The sequence below is a fragment of the Theobroma cacao genome, chromosome 5, assembly GCF_053813885.1.
Source record: "Theobroma cacao isolate CCN51 chromosome 5, ASM5381388v1, whole genome shotgun sequence".
NCBI lineage: Eukaryota > Viridiplantae > Streptophyta > Magnoliopsida > Malvales > Malvaceae > Theobroma > Theobroma cacao.
Genome location: NC_142643.1, coordinates 40,442,282 through 40,466,053, shown reverse-complemented (window position 1 = coordinate 40,466,053; position 23,772 = coordinate 40,442,282). Strand labels below are relative to the sequence as shown.

Sequence of the window (23,772 nt, the reverse complement as noted above, 5' to 3'; positions counted from 1 at the left end):
ATTAGTCTTGCATTAAAGTGCTTTTAACTTAAATTTTGATGGTTCATCCAACTGCAGGTTTGTTTACTCAGGAAGTGTTGCTAGTTTGAGAGTCATAATAATGATTCATATTGGTGCAGCTGCTGCTATTGACTTTCTGCATAGATGGGTAGAAGATATGGCTTAAGACTAAAACAAAGGGTTGGGTTTATCAACATATATCTAAGCTCCATAAGTTGCTCACAAACAATTGCATAACTTGCTATGTCAAGTACAATTGCTAAAATGATATTCTCTCCCTTTGAAAGAAAAATGAAAAGAAAAGAAGTAACAACTGCTTCATCAATGATGCCACCCTTCATCAACTCCTTCAATTAAATTTGGAAAATGGGAGTTAAAACAAGACAAAATATACAAATGGATCTTTATTTCATTCTCTGGTGCTTCATACCAGATCCTATTTGAGGAAGCAAAAATCATACACATGTTCAGAGTGTTTTCTGTTGTCAAAGAGGTTACAACTGCTACTTGGGACAAAAACAGCTAGAAAGACACAGAGATTTGGCTCTCAGAATGATAATTCTTCGGGTATTTCTTGAAACTTACCTGACAAAAAGGCATTATATTTCCCTTGAAGATCTCCACCTGAAAATATTGCATTTAGGTAAGTAAAACCGGACCCAACAATTGCAAAGGTTGCAAATAAAGAGGATCACAAAGCTTACCTTTAAGTTCAAATGGTGCAACCTTTGCTGATCCAACCAACTTCAAAAGATCTTTGCCTGCAAAATCAACAGGAAAAATAAAAAAGATATCATAAATAAACAAATCCTTAAAGCAGGAATTATCCAGCTCCAGCTTAAAAAAAAAAAATCCTCCAGACTTTTTGGTTACGGCAAACGGAACAGCAACTAACAGAAGATTTCAGGCTATGCAGAGTACCAAAATAGTAAACTTTTGTTTATATTAAGGCTCAATGCTGAAAATAATTTTCTGAGGATTTTAGAGGAATGGTCAAAATGCTGCCAGCATAATTACATAGTTGAAAACCCAGCCTTTGAGAGGTGATTCAGAATAGCAACATGGGAAGACAGATCCTAAAGCAATAAAAATTAGTTTGAGAAATCCTTAGTTGCTTTGTATCCTTTCTGAAAATTCATGAAGATGAAGCAATAGATTCTATTTGTTTCTTCATTTCCTTTCTCTGTGATAAGAATCAAGAAGAGAAGTCAACCTCGCTAACCCCAAGAAGACAATTATGCCATTCAGCAGTTGTTAGCGTTTGAAAATGCAGAGGTATAACTTAAATTTGAACCTTAAGATCATTTACTAAGGAATAATCTATCTTTTTATTAAAAATAACCCTGGGCATGATTCAGTACATTCTTCCTAAACAATAAATTATTACAAAAAATGTCCAGGTAGCTATTGAGAAACATTTTCATGATTTTTCCTTACCTGTAACACTCTTTCCTCCTTCACCGATATTAACAAGGAAGGTTGGTATTTGGTGCTCTTTTAACTACAGAAACAATTTAGATAGCTCATCAACTAGCAGTTAATGATGGCAATGGTTAATTTAACATATAATATATTCTTAGAATTAAAAAAAGGAATTACAAAAGCTAGTAAATTTTCATTTTTAACCTTGGAGAGAAGAGCCTTTGCAAGATCCAATGCATCAATACATGAAGGACCCTTAGCATAAGCAGGCACAAACTCCCCATTTTGATAGCCAGCCAAAAACTGATAAGCAGCTTGGCCTGGAGAGAGCTTTGCTACAGAAGGGATGCTCCCAGAACTGCAGGACACAGAAAATTTCACTGCTTTTAACAGTAAGGTCAATGTGTACAGGAAAACTATGTTATATTACACCAATTTGGGTACAATTTTTCTAATTCTTCAGGATTTACAAATAATATAGGAGCCAAATGGAACTATATTTTCATTAATTTCTTCAAGGACAGGGCAGGCAATGAGTGAACCATAGAGAAAATTACAAACACTCAACCAGTTCAAACCATACTGATATACCACTAGCAGTAAAATGATATGAATTGGGAGAAGGAATCTGAGATTTACATATATAAACAATATGGAAAAAAGCAGGTGAGGTCTCTACCCTTTAAGCCCCTTCAGGTGTTGGGGTCTGAGTTATGTTTCAAGAAACATGAAGGATTCTTCGAACATTTAGAAATTTCAATGCAACTACAAATATTTTTCTATTTGATGGTTGGGGTGAACTAGTTAATATATATCTGCTTGAAAGCATAACCATCTTGAGAATTTTGCCAGAAAGATGTCTGCACCAAGAGTGACATGCTGAAAGTCACTCAATGCCATAATTATAGGCAACAGTGCTCAATAATATTTCTTTTCCTTTATCTTAAAAACAACTTAAACTTCTCTTACAAAACTTGTTACCTCCCTACTCAACTTGGAGAACTAGCATTCTCTGGTTTCACGTGTTCTAAGAGAAGCAGATCAAGTGAGATGACGTGAGATGACTAGCCTATTAAGTTAAATGAACTCTTGTCTCAATAATTAATCTTCAAATTTAGAAAGATCTCTCTTGCTTGCATGCCATACTTCATGAATAATAAAAAGGAAAGAAAGACATTGATATCAGGGAATGTCTGATTGCATTGCATATTATTGTCAAAAGGAACTGAACAATCTTGATTCATTCTTTTACCTATCAGATGTTGCAAGGATAACAGCAGATGGCATTTTATATAGATTATCGCCACTGGATTTTTTGGTTTGAAACAAAGGTGCAACACCTTGAGGGGAAAGGACAACACCTGCATCTGCAGACACCAACAAATCTGCACAATTCTGAATGGCATTCTCAGGGGCAAACAAAAGAATCACAGAATCACCAGATACTAGAAGCCTGAAATTTCCAACCTAAAGATGTGAGTTACATACTCCACATTCATAATAACAATGACAAAGCAGCAGTTGAAGATTAAAGACTCTTACCTTGCCGCTAATGGAAGGCCTCCACGTGCAGATATAACTGGCCCAGATAAGGCTGCTAATGCTTCTTTGGTTCCATTTATATCAGCAAATGCTTTACCACATAAAATAAGTGAAGAACGCTCAACATCAGCAGCTATAAATCCATTACTTCCTTGATCTCCAAGCCCAACAGCATCCCCCACAGCCTCACTGTATAAATGAAAGTTAAAAGCTGAAATATTATGATTTATTAGATCTTATACTTTCTTTAAACACTATCAGTCCTGCTAGAGTTCATAGAAACAGGGTGATGAACCTGAAGGCTGCAAATAGAAACCAAGTAATGGTACAATTTCCACCACGAGGCCGAGGCACGGCCTAATTGGTAACAACACTTCAACACATTCAGATAATGGGAACTTTTATAATATATTTTGGGTTCTAGACCTTTTTTTTTTTTTTTGAATGGGGGACAGCCAGGGTTGTTTTGTGATCTTCTTTTTATGTGGTAACTACTAAAAGAAAGCATTAAATTTCAAACCTTATTGATGTAGCAGCATAAACTGTTAACGGACAAGAATCATGGGAAACAGCTCGAGTAGGAGTCTCCCAAAGAACATTAGAAAGTTTCAATACAGCAGATGGACCGTCACTAATCAAACGAACTTTCGCATCAAATTTTGGTGATGAACCTACAGCCCCATCATGGACAAAAATGTCTGAGACAGATGACATATGAGTTGTGACCTGATCAAATCAAGAATAGAACAACAAAAATTATAGATGGATTAAACAAAGCAGATGCAGTCTGCAATAGAATAGAAATTCAAAAAGCAACTTTAAATAGCAACTATTGTGCAAACATGAATATGTGTGATCTTAGCACATTTCTAATTCTCTACATTTCAAGAACATCAAACATAATCCTTTTCTGGTTTCTCCTAAAAAAGTACCTAATGCTTCTTTGTTTTTTTCCATAAAAAAGACACTACTAGCGTTAATTTTTATTTACGAATTTTGTCAAATTTCCAGCCAGCACCTCTCAGATACTAAGCTTCAACCTAGCCTAATAATGAATTTGATATTTCTCATCAGTATCATAATTGATCATGCCTACCATCGTAAACAAAACGTGGAGCATTTTGTAGGAGCATGCCATCATCATAAATTACTAATGACTATCAAGGAACCAACTCTATTCTCTAACCATGCACATACATAGGTGTGTGTGAGATGCATGTGAGTGAGTTGGCTAGTGACTACACACAATAAAGTTTTCATTCTTATCTCTAAGACTAAAGGCACAATAAGAACAGAAATATTAAAGCCACGAAACAAGACCTACCTGCTTCAAAAGTTTACTATATTGTGCTTTTGAAATTGCTGAAGCTCCCCCTAGAATTCCTCTAACATGAACTGGAAGTCCTGACAAGGATTCTGATAAAAGAAACAAGAAAGAAGAAAATCATAAACACCTAACAATAAAAAGGAACAAAATGCCATTTCACTCAACATAGTGAAAGTTTTACCTGAAACGGTTGCACCTTTCTGTTGCAACTCAGAAGACTTCAAGTTTTGGAAAGCTTTATCCTTCACAATCACACCTTTTCCAGCCAGAGCCCAATTAAGTCCATAAGAAAATCCAGGGCTTTCTCTATATTAAAAGAATCAAAGAGCAGATAGATAAGGGTACAGGTCCATTAAGTACAAAGCACAGAGTATATCACATACTATCACATGTATTATGCAATTAGCATTTTCATGTTTCTTACCATGAAAATAAGACATGAATCAGATTCAAACATACACATCAAGCCTAAAATGTCTATCTATCAGAAGCAAAAACAATGAAACTCCATAGAACTTAATCAATGGCTGAACTGAAACCATTTAAAGAATTCAGTCTTTCATGTTTCACTTAACATATAACTAGTTAGGAAAGATATATGTTGCTTTCCTGATTTAACAGGTAAAACCAGGAGGCAACATTCAGACACCAGAGACATACCAAAAGAAGTGTCAATAAATTGCAGTATACTTGATCATTAGCGACACCCATCTAATATAGAAGCTTTGAGAGGGGAAGCAAGGAACCAAAATTGACTCACTGAAGTAAGAATATCATGTCAGCTAGTTAAAATCATTTCAGCTTATCTACCTGTCTTTTTCAACCAAAATTTTACCTTGGGAATACAACTTTTTCCTCTTCCTCCTCAACGAAGGGGGATGAAACTGCATTCTGCAAAATCCAAAACCAAATAATACTATTAGGTGACAAATAGTTCTGATTAAGCACGAAAAAATACAGAAAATGCATAGGCACATAAGTAAATGAACATTGAGATTCAAAAAAATGTGTAAGACAAAATCAAAGTTGAAGCATGGATGCATTGTCGGTTACAGAATGTGATTCTTGTGGATTTAACAGAACAATCATGTTGAAGATCAAATAATGCATGCAAAGACATAGCTAACTTTAACACTGTTCCAAGGAAAAATCGGAGGAATTGTACCAAGAACACATTAAGAAGATATTTAAGAAAAATGCCCTTAATCCTAGAGATGAAAAGAAAAAGGATAACAGAAAGCACAATGGTCTGTTTGTTGATATGACTATGGTTGATTCAAAGTGTCAAGTTTATTGCTATAAACATATAATGAACAAATGAGATGTCCAAACTGTTTCTATTCTAAAAGGGGGGAAGAAGCAGAGGTAATAAGCTTTTAAACCTAGAAAGAGCAACAAAGAAAAAAAAATGCAAGTACATTTTACTCCTACTACACAAATTATATTCAAAAGAAAATGTCTACATCTTCGACAATTTTGTTAATTCTAATTTCACATTTAAAATTTAAGGTTAGCATATCTTCTGGTACATCTGAAAGCTCAGTGAGTTTGGACTACACAATCGGAGTTAGGCCCTCTCTCCAAAAATCGAAATTGAGAGCTTCAAGTTGAAAGTTTAAAGTTCTAACAATTAAGGCAAAAATGTTAGCATTATTACCACTAAATTTCAAGCAAATGTAGGAATACCCTTTTGACATTTGCAAAGTCAGGTAAACCCCTTTATTAAAAAAACTGAGTAAATCCCTATATTTAAAAGAGCTTAAAGATTCCCAGAAACCCTAATTCATATCAATGAAATGAGAGCGAAAGTCAGCTCATTTCAGCTCCAGTTGAATACAAATGCCAAATACTCAGGTCCAGCTAGAGAATCTAAAGAAACAAAATCAAGATTAAGCTAAAAGACCCAAATGCTCAAAATATCAAAAGATAGAAACGTTCATGTCAACAGAGATCGACCCACATCAACAAAAAAAAAAAAAAAGAAAAGCAAAAAATAATTGAAAACAAAAGAGACTTACGCGTCGAGATGAGAGTAAGAAAGGAAGAGTGGATCTGGAGGTAGAGGAACGAGACAAAGACGATGAAGTTGTTTGGATGAATCGTCTCAAAATAAGGTTCCTCATTTTTGTTTTCCTAGCTGAAAAATGACAAAACCCCCTCCGAGAAAATGGAGTCCAAAGGGGCGGACTTTGAGAGAAAGAGAAACCCACAATCAGTGTTTTCTTTGTTTTTGTTAACGTTGAACAGTGAGGTGAGTTACTGAGTTAAGCCCCCGACAGAGAGAGAACCGAAAAGAGAAATGGGCTTTTAAATTTGGGCCTTGGATTTTGAAAGAATTGCGTCATTTTGAATCTGGGCCTTGGATTTTCAGTCCATTTATATCATGCTGAGTTTTGGACCAGTTAGTTTGTAAGCCTTTTTATTTTCTTGTTCAGTATTTAGTAATTAATATTTAAGAAATGACGAAAGAGTTGAAAATTATAAAATTTTATTGCTTATCATTATTTCAGTCTTTTCTTTTGAAGTTTCGAATAATTTAAGCATAATCCCTCATATTTATACTATGCTCTGCTTTTAGTATCTCAAACAGTTACGGCGTAAATAGAAATCATGCTTCACTAATTTGTAAATGCGATAAAAGTAACAATTTAACGTCCGAGAAGTTTTATATTTTACAAGGTAAATCAAATAAACAAAAGAAAAATGAAAATTCAATTCATGATTGGAATACAAATACCGCAAAAAATTCTCAAAAAATAAAATATTAAGAGATGCTGAAATTGCTAATATCACATGGTTTTAGAGGATCGTATTAGCAACCATTTTATTCTCATTTGGAGCTCAATATCACATTGTACTCTAAATATCTTTGGTTTCTAAAGATTTTTCAAAAATCTCAATGTAATTAAAAATATCAATCAATGTTTTATAATCAGATATTTTCTATCACTCAATCTAATTAAATAAGATTAAAATGCCTTATAATCAAGTAAAAGAATCTTATCCTCCGAATAAATCATTACTATATTTAAAAAGTAACGAGTATTCTACTCATTGACATCTCAACATCTAAAATCTAATAGTTAAACCCTGCTCAGTTAAACCGTAAAACACAATTAGCTAGGTAAGCTTTACATATTGTAGGAAGCATGGATACCACGGCAAGGAAGTTTGCCGCCTTGTAAATATCATATATTACTTTCGGACAGAAATCAACTTTACAAAAGAGCAAATATTATACAGCTGGTAACAATGAAGCAGAAATGTTTTCCAAAAACCTGCAATTGCAAGAGAAAACACAGCTTCGCTTTAACCAAACAATGGATTGTGATCTCCCCTGTCCTATCTTACTTTGAGATAAATATTCCACTCCAGCTATCCTCAGTAGAGATGGATATTTCAGCATCGACTTTCATCCACTAACCCTGCAATGGTGCCCCAGCATTCTCCACTGCTCCAAACTGCTTGAAACAACATGCATGGACATATGAATATGTTAAGTGTCGTCAGAATTTCATATACTCAACGTTTGGTGTTTTACCTTTAGAGGGTGCCTCTATCCAAGGACCGTTCATTATGTTCAGAATGCTACAGGCCTCGCTATATTCCAGATTTGGTAGCAACTTCGGTGTAAGTAGGAAACACCTGCCACAATATAGGAACAAAACTTCAAGCCACTATAAATAGTGCAGAAGCAACCTAGATGGAACACACACCTTGCTTCTATCAAACTGTAAGAATATTAGATAGTTCACATATTCGGAATTAGAAGCAACTAGTACATATCCCTTCAAACCAGTCAACATTTGACAATCTACTAGACAGAGGAAAAGTTTACCATAGTACCCAAAAAGAAAGAGTAGGACAATTGGTGTATCAGCAGTATCTACTAAGCCTTGGACTAGGAAGAGTAAGAAGCTGGACTTTACTAATGTGCGCCTATTTTTTATCAGCCCCAACTCAATCAAGCATTAATCCAAACTAGTTGGTCCACTACATTAATCCTTCTCTTTTCAGCTAAGTTTAAGGCCAACTTTCTGAAAAGTTTTAAATAGGAGTATCAAGTTTATGCTTGCAAAATCATCTGTTTTGAACATCTGATTCCCAGCCTATTCTGTCTCTCTTCATTTTTGTTACCTATTATGATCAACCTCAATGTATAAACTTAGCACAAGTCAATGAGTACATGGATAGTGGTAAAGCCTTTTCTATGACAACTGCATTTGTAATGTAAGCTTTACAACCCTTAATCAAATCATGGTCAGAAAACTAGGGGAGTTACAAATAAAACAGAAAAAGAAATAACATTTCCCACCAATGTTAGTTCTTACTGTGGTGTGTTAGGTTGGGTGGCAGCTCTTACTAATTGCTGAAACATCTTCCTTTCATTTATGGGGTCCATTCCTGGGAGAAGGAAAGAAAGAAAGAAAGAAGAAAAATCAACCATGATAATTTTCATGCAGTACATATCTGCAAAAGGCAGTGTAGAAGTTGATTGGTGCTTACCTTGGTTAATCTCATCAACCACCCTAAAGGGGCAATTAGTAAGATCTTGTAGAGAAACAAGATAAAGAATAGTTGAAACAGATCGCTCCTACAAAGGCGAAATTCAAAATTGCAGTGAGAAAATGCGTTTCCAAATCACATTCATGAATAAACGAATTTGAATTTGAATACCCCTCCAGACTGATGGTGAGCACTGAGTACTTGAAGTTGACCTGTTTGTCTGATTGGATAATAAAAAATCAAGAAAGAGCAATAAAATTACAGAAACATAAATCACATCTGCAATTCTACTGTAGAAAATAACATGGTCTTGGAATCATCGTCATATATTATAAAACTCAAAGTAGTAAAAGATACCATGGACATATAACTTACACTGCACCTAGACCCATAAACAAAACAAAAAAATTATTCTCTCACTATCAATTGTCAAGTGACAAATTATTACAAACAGGGAAATATACAGAATCAATCTCAAAAAATAGGTATTTGACAAAGTTATACTTCATAAAGGGCTCAGTTTAACTCTAATATATTATGGATTAAGCAAGGGTAGAGGTAGAGTCATTCAGTTTTCATTTATTCCGGTCCAACTGGCAAAAAAGTGATCAAAAGTACAGAATGTTGGAATCACAATCGCAACTAACGATGTCCTTTTTATGATATATTTCTAATAAAACTACATCACACTAGAGTCATTGTTATTTGCTTGCCAATGAGAAACTTAGATGGAGAATTCTCGAGTCGGCAGCATCTCTATCAATCAAGAAAGCACCCCAGAATTTAAGCCATAGTGACCTTGATGAGAACTGTGTATTGGTGAATGGATTCCCAGGCAGAAAAAAACACAAGGTCTAACATTTACTAAATCTTCAAGTTGCATTAGGGCCATTATGTTCAAAATATTAACCTTGAAGACAATATTTCATTCAGCAATTTTAAAACCAGACATCATAAGTCATGAGCACATGAATAGCAAATGCCAACACCCTTTAATGTAATGTTGTTTATGGATTACATAGATCTGCCAATACTGCAAATATCACCCTTTAAAAAATTAGCTCTTATGTTCAAAAAATTTTGTTCAAATTATAAACGATCCCATATAGCAGACATATCCCTGACATCACTCAAAAACCAAAACATCAAAACCTCATATTTTATTTTTAATAGTGTAAAAACCTGATCGCAAGCCATAAGAAACCCACCTGAACTTCACTTTTATAAGTATTCCAAACTGATCAAAATCGGTGTCATGCTCGTCTGAAAGAAAACATTAAGTCAGAAAAGGCAGCCACAGCTCAGGACATAATGAACTCTCTAAAAGATAATAATATATGATACCCAATGAAACTTCTCCTGCAATGGCCATCTCTTGGAAGTTGCGACTGAAAGTTTCATTTATCTGATTAACAATATTTCTCAATGTTGGAAGCCAATTTCCCTGCATGTAAGTGACAAGATCTAATTGAGGTATTGAAACAAATTTGAGATAACCATCAGAAAAAAACAAAAAATAATGGTATAACCACCAAATTGTTTTAGAATCAACAGAGGAATGAGTAGTTAAAAAAAAAAAACACCACCAAGCCTTTCCCCACAAGGTAGGGTGTAAGCCTTTAAAAGCTTCATTAGATGGCTAACCAAAGTCAATAATCAATTCATGGGAAACAATATTAACTTGAAGAGACAAGACAGCTTTAAAAGAGACAAATTCATGAGCAAATGATAACAAGATAAATTTGCAGAAGGAAAAGATTAAGGCTCTTTTTTATACTTGTTTTCGCTATTTGCTTTCACTACTTCAAGAGTTGCAAAAAGCCAACAGCAAATGATAAAACCAAAACCATATTTGATTAAAGATGAGTAAATAATTTAAATATAATGTACATACAAAGACATTTGTTCTGTATAAAGTAAAGTCATACTTCTTTTAGAAGTAAAAACATGCATTTGAATATTTATAAAACTTCATTTATTATTTATCTATTTTTTATGACTGTGAATTTATTCATCCAAAGAAGCAGGATAACCTCCTAAAGTAGTTTTAAATTTTTAAAAATTCAAATTTACTAGTATCTATTTTTGTGTTAAACACATCTTTAAGCAAAAAAGTGGCAAATAAACAACCAAACAAAAGCAAGTAATAGTGGCCATGCACTAGGGCTACACAGGATATTGAGAGGAGACAACTTAGCATAAGATGAAAACCCAGTTTCTTTATTTGCAATAAAGAAAAACAAAGAACTTCTTGAATTATCTGGACCATTTGATCAGACTGTTAACAATTTAAAGTTGAAAATTCATTGAAGAAAATACTGAAATCTGAATGAAAACAAAAGGAACAGGAGCGAGAGAAGACAGCTGGAAATAGGAGGTGAGACATGTTATAGAAAGCCAACTGTCAAGTCTCCTTTAGACACACATTCCAAATAATGGATGTCTCTGTTTCAGGCCTCACATGGTCATAATCAATCATTACCACAAACTAGGAAGCAGTAACAAAATCTGCTTTCATAATGCAGCAAGTCCTATTTACAACAAGAAGCAAGAAGATTATCCCACCTTCAGGGCATCTATATCGGCTAAGCACTTTTGTAGTTCCTTATTATCTGCTTCCAGTTTCGCAGATATGGTTTCAATCTGTGATATTAATGCACTACGGATGAGACTTCAGTAACATACCAAGAAAAAAAAAAGAAGATATCAGAAAAACACCTGACACTGACGATCTTCATATTCCTGCAATATATTCCGGTTTAGGAAGACAATAGAATTGGCTTGAGAAATATTGTCTTGTATAGCAGCCTCCAATTCCTCAATTGTAGTTGGCATCTTCAGGTAAACATGGAAGAATTAAATAAAATAAAAAAATCTAAAGAATAAAAAAGCACAAAGAATTCAAGTTGAACTGATGATACAAGCTAGTGCTCCAAAAGAGGTTTTGAAATGAACATCTGACACGCATAAAAATTACATGAAACACAAAAGAAGAGTCTTCATCATTTTTAATTCCTATTTATAAAATAAAGCCAGAAAACTGTAAAATCCAAATTAGCTGAGGCCTTAAAATATGCAACTCATCATCTAACCTAATGACAGAATAACAAAAGCAGTTTTGTTGATTGCATATTTCAGTCCCAATCCATGCTCAGTCAAGCTTGATACACATAAAAAGTTAGCTAAGGTCCAATTTTACATGCACATATAGTTCATTTGTTAACCAATATTCTCCTGGGATTGAGCCAAACTTGTTTCTTAATTGTCCTGCATAACTGCTTTTATGCGGATTTACTCCATTCATGCCTGGAATCACAATTGTGAATTTGTGATGAATTTAACACTGTAAACTGAGTGAACTTTTAGTCATCTAAATTTCCAAGCCAGAAAAATAGTTTCTCACCAGAAATTCACAGGGAATAATTAATTTTCTTGGTTCTACATCAACTTGAAACAAAAACAAACCTCAAGAAATAACTTCGCAAGTTCAGGAGTAATGATGGCAATTGTTTCAGCATGCCTCTTGGCAGCTGACAGTTGTTGATGACAATCCTCTACATCTTTTTTACCTTATCAAAAAGAAAATTGGAAAAAGTCAGTACTTAAAAGACAATATTTGCCATGATAAAAACTCCCAGGAGATTCTTGAACATATTACTCCAGTATATCCTTGTAAAGCATATAAGCAAATCATTGGTTTTAGATTATCAGTCAACACAAATCATTAGAGCCAAAAGTACATGCACGTCGGGACCATCTAAGCTAGAAAGTATATAGGATATTAAATTATAAAAAATATTCCTTATACACGAGAAAAGAAACTGTATATACTAAAATCCATTCAACAAGAACAATAACAAACTAAGCCTTTCCCCAGTACATGGGGATATACAATAATCCCATCAATTGAAAAAGTTAAATCCACCCAAAGAACTCACTATTTGAAACATTTACATTAGCATTAGTCTTGCAAAGGAATGCACTAATGTAAACTTTTTCGAACTTTTATTTTTTAAAAAAGATTACTTCTACAAAGGAAGAAGCAATAGAGTTCTGAATAGTAAATCTGCATTTGAGCATGCCACCAATGAAATCTGAAAATTTCTAGCAGCCTGGAACTATTTTTAGTAAAATGCAATAAGACAGTTCTGTACATTAAATACATAAGGCAACGAGTTTCTATCAAGAGATGAATCTCTAATTACATTTAAAGAGTCTAGATTATACAAAAATAAGTAAATAACTCACAATACTCTAAGTGCAGTGAAGCCTGGTGAGCAAACTTCTCATGCTGCTTGAGATTGACTTCCAAGTCTCTAATCTATAACATTGCATGCAAAGCCAACAAAACCAGGGATTGATGAATCAGATATACCATAACATTCAATCAATAAGGGTAACTTATACTTGCAGTCCTTGATTTTTTCAAAGCTTCATTCCCATCCATGACAAAACAAAAAGAAAGTTCAAATATTTTGCCTACAAGTTTTATAAAAAAGCCAAATGTCAAACAAACATTAGAGACTTGACAAAAATTGCCACATCAAGTCCACATGCCACATGTCAAAAGTGAGATAGGAAGAAATCCAGATTGCCCCTTTTACGAAAAACACAGAGAGAGAGAGAGAGAGAGAGAACAAAGTTGAGGGTAAGCACTGAATCCAGCCATCTAGTAACCACCTAAGCATTGGACAACTGAATCCTGCAGTAGAGGAGAAAACAGAGAAAGAAACACAAATAGAAATTGTTCAGAGAGAAAACGAAGAAACAACTGGGGGAGGGGAAGCACCAAACCAGGCCATCTTTCCTGGTCTAGCATCAGCCAGGTAGATGCAGTGCTGAGACAAATAGATTTGAAAAGAAACAATGGAGAGGGAGAGAGAGACACTACATGCGGGGGGGGAGGGGGGGGGGGGGGGGGAGGTGAAGAAACAAGGATGGGAGAAAAAAAAAAGACAAAAGAAGAAAAACAGAGAGCTGGAGAGCTTCCAGCCATGCTGGCAACACCACCAGCTAATGGTGGCTGGGGCGATGGAAGAGGCAGGGAGATTAGGCAGAGAGAGAGAGTAGTGACTGAGAGAGGACAGAGTAATTTTGAAAAAGAAAATAAAAGAAAGAAATAGAAAAAGAGTTATAAGATAATATGCACATGCCAAATGGCCAACACATGGTGGATTCCGTCAAGTTTGTTATGATGACTGGCGGAGATTTGATTTTGACACATTTAAATAAAGGACACATGACAATTTTGCCACAGATAAAAATAAACTTTGTAAAAGGGTCACAGACTACAGGTGTAATTTACCCAATCAATAGAAAATAAAGTTACTCGTGTAAATTTCACCAAAGATACCTTTGCATCATATTCAATGGAGACCATATGTTTTTCAGCAAAACTCCATTTGCAGGAAACAGCTTCGACAAGTAAATCCTGTTAAAACAAAAAGGTGAAAGAACTAAGAATTTAAGAACAAAGTAATTGACTCAATGCACATATATTACATCACAACAAATGCCAAGTTGTAATTTGTTTCTGACACAATTTCCAATTATTGTCTGCACAGCAAAACAATGACATGGAAAGATCAACACCAAACATGAGCTTGAAAGGCATCTTCACCTTAATTTTAATTGCATGTTTAAACCGCTGAACATTAGATCTCGTAGCTTGATCAATGAGCTTAGCCACGGCTGTTTCCAGGTCAACACCTTCCTCCAAGGATGCTAATTTTTTTTGCCTTTGTTCTATAGTCACATTTGTATAGACATTCATTGTATATAAATGAGGAGAAGGAATAAGAAACTCTCTATGGCGACTGATGAAAATACAGAACTTACCAACACAGCTTTCCATTTCCCGCCGTTTTTGCTTCTCCCTTTTCCCAATATTGATCATCTCCTCCTGCAGAAAGTATGAGTTAGATGTATGTGGAAAGATGAGTTCCACAAGACAACCATACTTTTAATACTCAATTTTATTCCAAGTTGTGCATACAAAATCACAACATAAAGCAATCCAAAAGACATATTCATGTGTCAGCAACTCAGCATATAACATTCTGATAAAATAAAAAAGCAATGAAAAGAAACTCTTATTCTTTTAGTATACACGCTGTTTATGAAGTTTGGCCGCTTCATCTTCCAACAGCCTTTGCTGAATCTGCAATGATTTTATGCCTTCCTCCATATCAGCTACAGAGTTTTCAAGCTCATTCTTTCGGGACCTCAGTTTTTCAATTTCCCCGGTATCCAAGCCTTAAAAAGAGAGAAATAAATAAAAAAGAAGAATCAGCAGCTCAGAAAATCCAAGTTCATAGATTTAAGGTCAATCTAGAGAATGGTTAGAAAGGAAATACCACACAGTAGAAGACGCGAATCACGAACAGATTCTACAGTTCCTGATATGTGATTATCATATCTAGAAACAGACCACCGATAGTGGTTTTGAGGAGTCCAGAAATCTAAAATTCCCAATTTAGCAACATCATCAGCTTTCCGATCAGTTTTGTCAGACCCAATATACTGATGGAAGCAAGTAAAAGCAAGAAAACAGTATTAGAAATTACATCTTTAAAAATTCAGTTGAAAAATATATGTTGACCAAGGAAGTTTAAGGCATACTGAATGCTCCAGACCAAACTGTGATGTCAAAACCTCCTTTACAGCTGTGGGAGCATCGAAAACTTGGTCAAGCCGGGAATAGATGCCAAGTTCATGCATCTGCCCAATTAACAGAAAACACAAAACAAACATTAACTTGCTAAGATCTGCTTGGATGAAATATTGAATTTGGCCATAACTGACAGGTACCTGCTTAGAAATTTCAAAGGGTGCTTTCCGACCAGATTCATCTCTTACATAATTTAAAATGGGAACATCAAATGACTGTAGGTTTTTTACTAGAAAATCCCTATCACTGGAATCTTGAGTAATGAAAGACTGCAAATCAAAGAAAAGTAAACATAATAAACAGAAGATTGTTGTTTCCCACGAAACAGTAAAATTTACTTCACATGTTGAAAGTCTTGTATAGATAAGCAATGCAGCACTTTATTGAAAAAAATGAAAATAAAAATACAAGATGAATACAGAAACCAGATAAATGATATCCTTACTGCATAACCTGTAAAGAAAAGAAGGAAAGGAAGAGCAACAGAGAGAGGGAGTTCTAAGGATAATAATTATGAAAATTGGAGATAGTAGAATATTTCAGAACCAAAGATCACTTTTTTCTTTTTTGAGCAAGTAGCTCTTATTAAGTTTATTACACAATCTGCAGGATTCCATATCTTAAGGAGTCCAGTGTTGGAATAATCTAGAAAGCATCACACAAGTCAAAAATCAACCAAATGATACAAACAAAAAAATCTGATTCTAAAATTGATAGTTCTTTTAATTATATATCACATAGTGATTTGTGAGCAGTATGTGGATGAAACAGCTCCTAGTCTTCAATCACAATATGTGAAGCATAGACTACCATGCCAACTAACAATAGATATGAGAAATGAGAATGTTCTCAAAAGGTGTGATAGTCGAAAGTCTTCCACTAGACCCAGTCTACCAGACTTTGCATGAGAATGCACCCATGCAACCTCTGCCACAATCTTGAATTCTTAAAAAGACATCAATTTATTTCTAGCAAATAATTTAGCAGTTAGCCTAAAAGAAAATTCTGCTCAAATAGCACCCTCACAATTTTTCATGCTGAAAATGACAAATAGCTCTCTTTTCCGCAATCCTACTGAGCCCAATTACTGGAAGTAACCATTAATCACTCTGTGCTAAAACATATATTGCTAGGCCTAAAAGTGAATGTCTGTTGAACAGTTAATAAACAAGCTCAATTAGAGCTCGTTTAGATTCGTCTATGAAGCTTAACAAACAAGTTTGAACAATATTTTTAGCTCCAATAATAAACGAACAGAGTTTGGACATCAGTAAGCTCAACTTTTTTATGTTCATGAACAAGCTCATAAACCATTTATGAACAAGCTCGATAATAGTTTGTTATATTCGTAATAAGTTGACCTTTTAAAGATTAACATACTTTAATACAATTCAAATTGTGATTTAATCTTTATATTACAGAAAAATAGTTATAACATGATTATAAATCATTAATTATCTTTTGAACAATATATAATTGCAGAATAAATTTGTTGTGTGCTTAAAAATGGAGACATTATAAGTTTTAAGACATGCAAAAAGAGAAGAAAACTTCTCTCCCCTGTCAATCCCACAATGCCGGTTGAAACAAGTAAAAGGAGGAGGCTGCATCTAATGAGCCCCTCCCCAGCACATTCTTTGAACCTTTGAAGGGGTCCTGCACGTATTTAACATCAAGACCCATTTTGGCCCATGATTCTGGCTTACTGTTGGCAAGCTACAGTTGGACTTTTAATCCATTGTACTTTGAGTTTCAAGCCTTAAGTTCTTTGGGGTTTAGCCATTGCTTTGGCTTAAGCCAAGAGCTCAATAAGGGATCATGTTCGGCTTAGAGCTCACTTAACAAAGCCGAGCCATGTTCAAAAATACTTAAGCTGTTGAGCTCAATTATAGTTCAAGCTCAATAAATTTAGCTGAGCTGAGCCTAAACAAGTCAAAACTTGGATTTGCACAGTTCATTTACAGCCCTACATACTGCATTTTGGCCATCAGGGAAAGCTTTAGAACAAAGCATCAATATGCAACCCCTTGCATTCATGTCAATATGGTACGTTTTTGGCCCATGAATGAGCACTGCACTCTATTTACTAAGTTCCTTTGTTTAAATTGGTCAAAACTTTAATGCAGAAGATCTTGACTACCATGCATCATTGCCTACCAGATTTTTTCTCCAGTCATTTTCTAGCCAATTTCCTCGCATAACTAAGGACTCTGGACAGTGAAATGGGCAACAGGCATAAACCTCATACAGGACAAAGTAAATATATGTCGAATGCAATAGAAGCAACAGAGACTCTTAGCATCTGGTTGACATAAATAAACTCACAATGAACAAAAATGAGAAGCACTGAAATTTTGAAACCTCAACTTGTTATTGTTAAATATGAGAAAAATAATAATAAAAAAAAACAATAACGTTAGAGCATACTTTCCAGATGTAGTGAGCAACATGACCTTCCAAGAAATTAGCATGAACCTGATCTGCGACATTCACCTAAGTTTGCATTTACGTAGTCAGCAAAAAATGCTGCTATTATTAGCAATAAATACAATAATCTGAACCATGAAACATGTACCTCAAGCAATACAGGGCCATAAACCTCCTTGTTCAGTTCATGGCGATGCAGTTGAACCCATTCATAAGCATCAAATATCTTTTCTGCACCAGAATTCCGTAAAGCACGTAAAAGTTTGGTGTTTGTATTCTCCATATCTCTCAAACTGCAAAAAGGGGAAATATCAAAGAAATCAACAAAAGAAGTTCAAAAATTTTAAAAAGCATATGAACAGAACTTTAACTGCTTAAAAACTACCTATCCATACAGTTTCTCAGGGCTGTTTTCATTTGGCCTAGAGATTTTTCCTTCTCCTTCTTCTGCTGCATCTTTTGACGAGCAGAAGAAGTTAGCTCCACAATTTGACTACTTAATTTGTCCTGGTGAGAAGAATTTTGCTCAAAATCAGAAGGCAAGTTGTTAAAATTGCCAAAAATATACAGCAGAAGGAACATCAGTAAAATATTTAGACAAAAGTGAAACATGGTGTTAAATTATCCTACCAAATTCTTGTAAGCCATTACATCAGACATGTCTTCTAATTATAATCTCAGCTGTATAAAAGAGTAAATTAACACTCCCTATGTCCCAAAAAAGAATTAGTTCATATTTCCAATTTGGTTGAAATATTTCCCTATTTACCAAAAGTAGATAATCATTTATTCTTTATTTTACTCTTGCACCCATTCACTCTGTTATAAATCATCACAAAAAGACAAAACATAACCAATCATTGAGGGCAAAAGGCTACAGCCATGCCAAAACCAACTACACCACTCAAATTTTGTGCATTGTAAAAGGAGATTAATATTTTGAGACAGAGGTTGTTATAGTTTATCATAAACTTTCAAAAACATATAAGTCTGTTATGTATAAGTAATGGTTTACAACCAGTTTATGCAATACCAAGCTACCTCAGGCTCAGGGATTGCAAAGAAATAATAACAAAAAAAGCCAATTAATATGACTCACAATTTCCTCCTTAGGAGGCTCATATGCAGGCAGGTTCTGAAGGTCCTGTTCAGCAGCAGCAAGTTTCCTTTCAGCCTCTAATATTCTTTGTTTGCGAGAGTCTTCTTCTCTCCTCAAATCTTCCACTTCCTTGTATTTACCTCGCACTTGCACTGCCTAAAGTGTGTAATGACTCATTAAATCAATATACATGATACAACCATTCATGCAACTACATAAAAAAAATTGCAAAAAAGATATAAAAAGTTCAACACACCGCCTCATTTTCTTTCTGCAGAAGATCGATACGTTTCTTAACATTTTCATTCATGAGATTGCTAATGTGTTTACATTTATGATCAAGCTTTGCTTTCTCCTGCTTTTGTTTTCTGCAACCATCAATTTACTGATTAAAACTTCCACCATGATTACAGGAAGTATAGCAATAAACAAGGTGCTCAAAGGAGTAAAAAGTCAAAGTCAATAGTTATGGGCATGTAGCAGACAAATGAAATCTTCAGGATCAAGATTCAAATTAGTTAGCTATGAATTTTCATAAAGAACGTACTATTAACAAAACAAAACCGTGGTCATTTACTTTTGTTAGTGATCACTATTCTTCATAAAGACATTGGAATGACTTCCTAACAGAAGAAAAATATTTGAAACAAAAACTGATGCAAATTAAGGCCTGAAATGCAGCCTAAACGTACAATGTCTACACGCGTGAAGTGAACAGCAATCCACAATAAAAGTTGTAAGTATTTCTTATCAAGCAATATCTTTTGCATGGGAGGAGAAATGAATATTTAAGTTATTAATACAATCATAAGAACCAAGTCATCATACTCAATGGGCGCCTTAAATTCATTCAGTATCTTTGCAGCTTCATCCAACTTCTTCTCTGCATCCTTTTCCCTTTCCTGGGCTTGAAGGTATTCAGCCTTCTTCATATCATACTTCAGCCAAGGCAATTTCTTTTTCATGTAATTAACCTAAAATTTACAACAAAAAGGCATCAGTATGACATGGAGCACTTAAGTTAATAATAACTAAGACAAGAGGCAAACCTTTTCCAGAAGTTCATCTCTTTGGCGTACACGCTCAACATCTTTTTCTTGCTCAGCATTAAGGGCTATCAGCTGTTTCAAACTTTCTCCCATTTTTTCTACAGCCTAAAATAAATTGGGTGAAGTTCAAAGACATTGCTTCATAAAATCAATGACACCAGGAAAATGACAGTTTGAACTCACTTTTTGATATCTTTTCAGTTCACAGCTTTTTTCAACAAGAGCACAATGTTGCACTGGAAGTTGAGGATCACCAACTGCTTTTTCAGTCTCTTCGAGGAGCTGAATGGGAGTTAACTTGGCAAACTCACAGACCCTGTCTTGCGGTAAGAACTATGCCAGAACAACACCCCCCACCCCCCACACACACACAAAAAAAAAAAAAGCAACATAAAGAGATTGAACACTTAAGCAGATGCTGTAACAAGAAAAAAGAGAAAAAAAACACAGATACTTGCATAACATAAATAAAAAATTACAACCCATCCAAGACAATACAAAAATTTTAAATCTAACAAACAGTGAAGGAAATACAAGTTTGGAACCAAGTGTAAATCTCAAACTAGTTAGAAGCACGAACTGCTCTTCTATATTGCTAAAATTTGAATAAAAAACTTCTTTTGCATCCATTAAATATCCATCACCCTTTACATATATGATACGGTAGGACAAAATATGGGAGGGCAAAAAGGACTAGATAGAGAGAGGCAAAAGAGATAATTTAAATCACACCTACACCGCATTCACTAAAAAGCATGATAATAAATCAAAAAAGTCAGAATGGACAAAGAGGTATATTTTAATGACTATGTATTTTTGTTTAAGACCGAGGCTGACTATTTCATATATAATTCAAATGTTATAGAGAGGCTGCTGTTCATAAAAACCTGATGGTTAAGAAATACCTAAAGTGCAATGGTGAACTCCTCTAAGTTGGATATTAAGTCCATCATTTCAAGCCACTTCATGCCAAAAAGGCTGAAAGTTAGGACCATATTAGGAGACTCTTTTGAAGACTATGCAGGTAGAACCAGCATTAGATAATAATCCATTCCATCAAAAACAAATAAAAGTAAAAAATGGATAATAATCTATATGCCTTTATTGGTCTTTTGCTTTGGCTCCAGGTTCAACAACTTATTCTTTTTCACTTATAGAGCAACCTCATGCAAAAAAGCAATAGTGCAATATCCATATGATCATACTCTCCTCCTCTATGGATACCAAAACCCTACACTTCATTGACAAACATCGCAAAAGACAGATTTGAAGATTGTCCTTTTTGCCCAATGAAATTATACAATAGGCAAAGTTGATATGAAACTACTAAGACTAACAGGTTCAGATAAAACAAGCTCTATAGGAAATAAGCTCAAAATCACCGAATTTATGTCATACGGAGACATCAGATATGCAAAGTAAGTCATGTATGTAAGCCAAGAAAGATAACGCATGTAATCTCCAAATTGTAAGTTCTAAAACTCACTTGTGTCAAATTGTTGACTTGGATGTTGAATTTTCGAATTACTTCCAGTATCTCTCTTTTGGGCACAGATTTGCCTGTAAGTAAAAAAAATGTTAAAATTTTTCCTCTTTTCTAACAAGCAGAATGCTAAATCAAACCTTTAATACCCAATAGGTAGCTTCTTTCATAAATAGAGAGAGAGATTCCCAAGCAACTAATCTATAAGAAACTGGGACCATACACAAACAAAAAAACTTGACAAAAAATATGTATACAAGATGACAGGAAAGCCCTTAAGAAAAACATACTGAACACCTTGAATACAAGGAAACCTAAATAATATCCATGGAATTTAACTAAAAAAATCATGTCAGTCACCAGCCAATCCACTAATAGTGGAGAGAAAATTTTGTGCCATGAAAGATCCTTATTTACAAGAAACAAGAGGAAAAATCACAGATATATTGAAACCTAACTAATTTATGCACAAGTAGTTCCTAGAGTTGACTTCAAAGCTCTATGATTTCAATCAAACCTAACCATGAAAAATAAAAATATTCCATGATCAACCAAAAGTATTCTGATGGAGAGTGACTGCAATATCAAGAATTAAACATCTAACCATTGTACAACCACTCCGACTTGTTGCGTGTATTTATTTTACGGACAATGGTGCTTTGCTCCTCCTCAGTGTACCCCCTCAAGGAAATTTTAATATACCCAGACTCTTCCCCACGCTTCACATATGCTCCAATATTTGTGGCCCTCCCAAGCAACTGCACAAATCAAACACCACAGTCTTTTACAGTCTATAAAATATATGGGATAACAATCAATGAAACAATACCAACCTGAGGTTCACCGCCAAGACAAAGTGCGATAGCACATACAAGAGAGCTCTTACCGGAACCATTTGGCCCTATGACGAGATTTAATCGTGACCCTGGTTTGCATACCAAGTGATTGAAGGTCATGAAATTATGAAGCTCAATCTCAGTGATATTTCCAGGCAGATAGTCATCTTCGCCCCTGAAAGAAAAAAGAAACGAGAAAGTCAAAAATCCATTCAGCCTATTACATGGTTGCACGAAATGTGATCATAAGGAACGTATAAATGAAACAAAAATCCTAAAGACCCCTACTTTCTCGCAATTTCCCTTCTTTTCCTACCCTCATTTTCCCACGAAACAAACAGAGAAAAAAAACAAAAAGTCAAAAGTCAAAAACGTTTTGTATCTCCTCTTATCAACAACAAACCAAAATTCAGAATTCAAGTCCCGATTTTTCTCTTAATTCCGATCATTTTTTTCCCACATTTTCCCACGCTTTCTCGGCAACCAATCGTGACACTGAAAATCACCCAAAAGAAAAGATAACGGAAAATTTTAACAGAAAAAAAACCCCAATTTTCGACCACCGTGAAGAATACAGCATCTAAGCGACTAAAAGCATAAAAGCAGAGTGTCCAGACCTTGAAATTTTGAGGCGTTTAACGCGAGGTTCCTCCATAGGAAGAACAAGGAACAGCGAGCTAATCAGTCATTTGTAAATTATATTTGTGATTTTGGGCATGGGGAAATTTAGGAGAGATCGAAATCAATTTGAAACCCTAGCTGATGATTGGATCACACCATGGAATTACAGAACCCTAGTTTCGCAGAGAGAGTGAGAGAAGCTGAAAATGGCGGGAAACTATTGAGCCGAGCCGACCGTAGTTTTTTATAGGCCATATGCTTTTTATTTTTATCTTCGAACAAATATATCTAGCGTTGAAGAGTTATAGTTTTCTGTTTATCCGATTGTTTTGAATATTTTCTTTTAAATTTCTCAAAATTATGTGTCTTTTTAATATCTAAAATTTTATTACATTAAAACCATAAAATTTCCATTTCATAAAAAAATAAAATTCTAATATTAAATAAATTAAATTTTATTCATAAAAAAAAGGTACATAAATTTTGAGATGGAAAAAATAATTTTATTAAAAAAATGTTTCACATGGTGATTGGAAATTATAGCTGAATCCTTTGATTAATTTGAAGAATATTGTTAAAAATTGACACTGATTAAATTATTATTTAAATGAATTGGAAAATGACACATCCATCCCCGTGGACAGAAGGAAAAAAAACTTTTATTCTCTAATTAAAAATAAAAAAAATAAACATAAAAATTCATTAAGTGCTCAATTATATAAAAAACTAAATAAAAGAGACCAAGTGGAAGATAAATAATGCAGGTAGAATTGTACTGTAGGATAAATAG

The 23,772-nt window shown here is 34.5% G+C and overlaps 2 protein-coding genes across 2 annotated transcripts; both read right to left on the bottom strand.

Annotated features, from left to right (window-relative positions):
• Positions 1 to 389: 389 nt before the first annotated feature.
• On the bottom strand, positions 390 to 6,531 carry LOC18599561 (uncharacterized). Its single transcript, XM_018122196.2, has 11 exons — positions 6,310 to 6,531; positions 5,127 to 5,182; positions 4,473 to 4,597; positions 4,289 to 4,380; positions 3,485 to 3,690; positions 2,965 to 3,153; positions 2,675 to 2,875; positions 1,627 to 1,780; positions 1,438 to 1,501; positions 705 to 761; positions 390 to 624 (listed from the first exon to the last, which is right to left on the bottom strand). The coding sequence occupies exons 1-11, from the start codon at positions 6,412 to 6,414 to the stop codon at positions 548 to 550; spliced, it is 1,326 nt and encodes a 441-aa protein (XP_017977685.2). The 5' UTR covers positions 6,415 to 6,531; the 3' UTR covers positions 390 to 547.
• A 760-nt stretch (positions 6,532 to 7,291) lies between these two features.
• On the bottom strand, positions 7,292 to 23,252 carry SMC5 (structural maintenance of chromosomes 5). Its single transcript, XM_007029574.3, has 30 exons — positions 22,979 to 23,252; positions 22,359 to 22,536; positions 22,130 to 22,283; positions 21,529 to 21,602; positions 20,226 to 20,375; positions 20,043 to 20,147; positions 19,822 to 19,967; positions 19,250 to 19,361; positions 18,994 to 19,149; positions 18,280 to 18,401; positions 18,043 to 18,187; positions 17,895 to 17,960; positions 15,608 to 15,736; positions 15,419 to 15,517; positions 15,154 to 15,319; positions 14,907 to 15,052; positions 14,636 to 14,699; positions 14,418 to 14,542; positions 14,151 to 14,228; positions 13,046 to 13,118; positions 12,263 to 12,366; positions 11,516 to 11,632; positions 11,363 to 11,440; positions 10,142 to 10,241; positions 10,006 to 10,060; positions 8,969 to 9,017; positions 8,798 to 8,885; positions 8,623 to 8,695; positions 7,833 to 7,936; positions 7,292 to 7,752 (listed from the first exon to the last, which is right to left on the bottom strand). The coding sequence occupies exons 1-30, from the start codon at positions 23,014 to 23,016 to the stop codon at positions 7,691 to 7,693; spliced, it is 3,156 nt and encodes a 1,051-aa protein (XP_007029636.3). The 5' UTR covers positions 23,017 to 23,252; the 3' UTR covers positions 7,292 to 7,690.
• Positions 23,253 to 23,772: the final 520 nt, after the last annotated feature.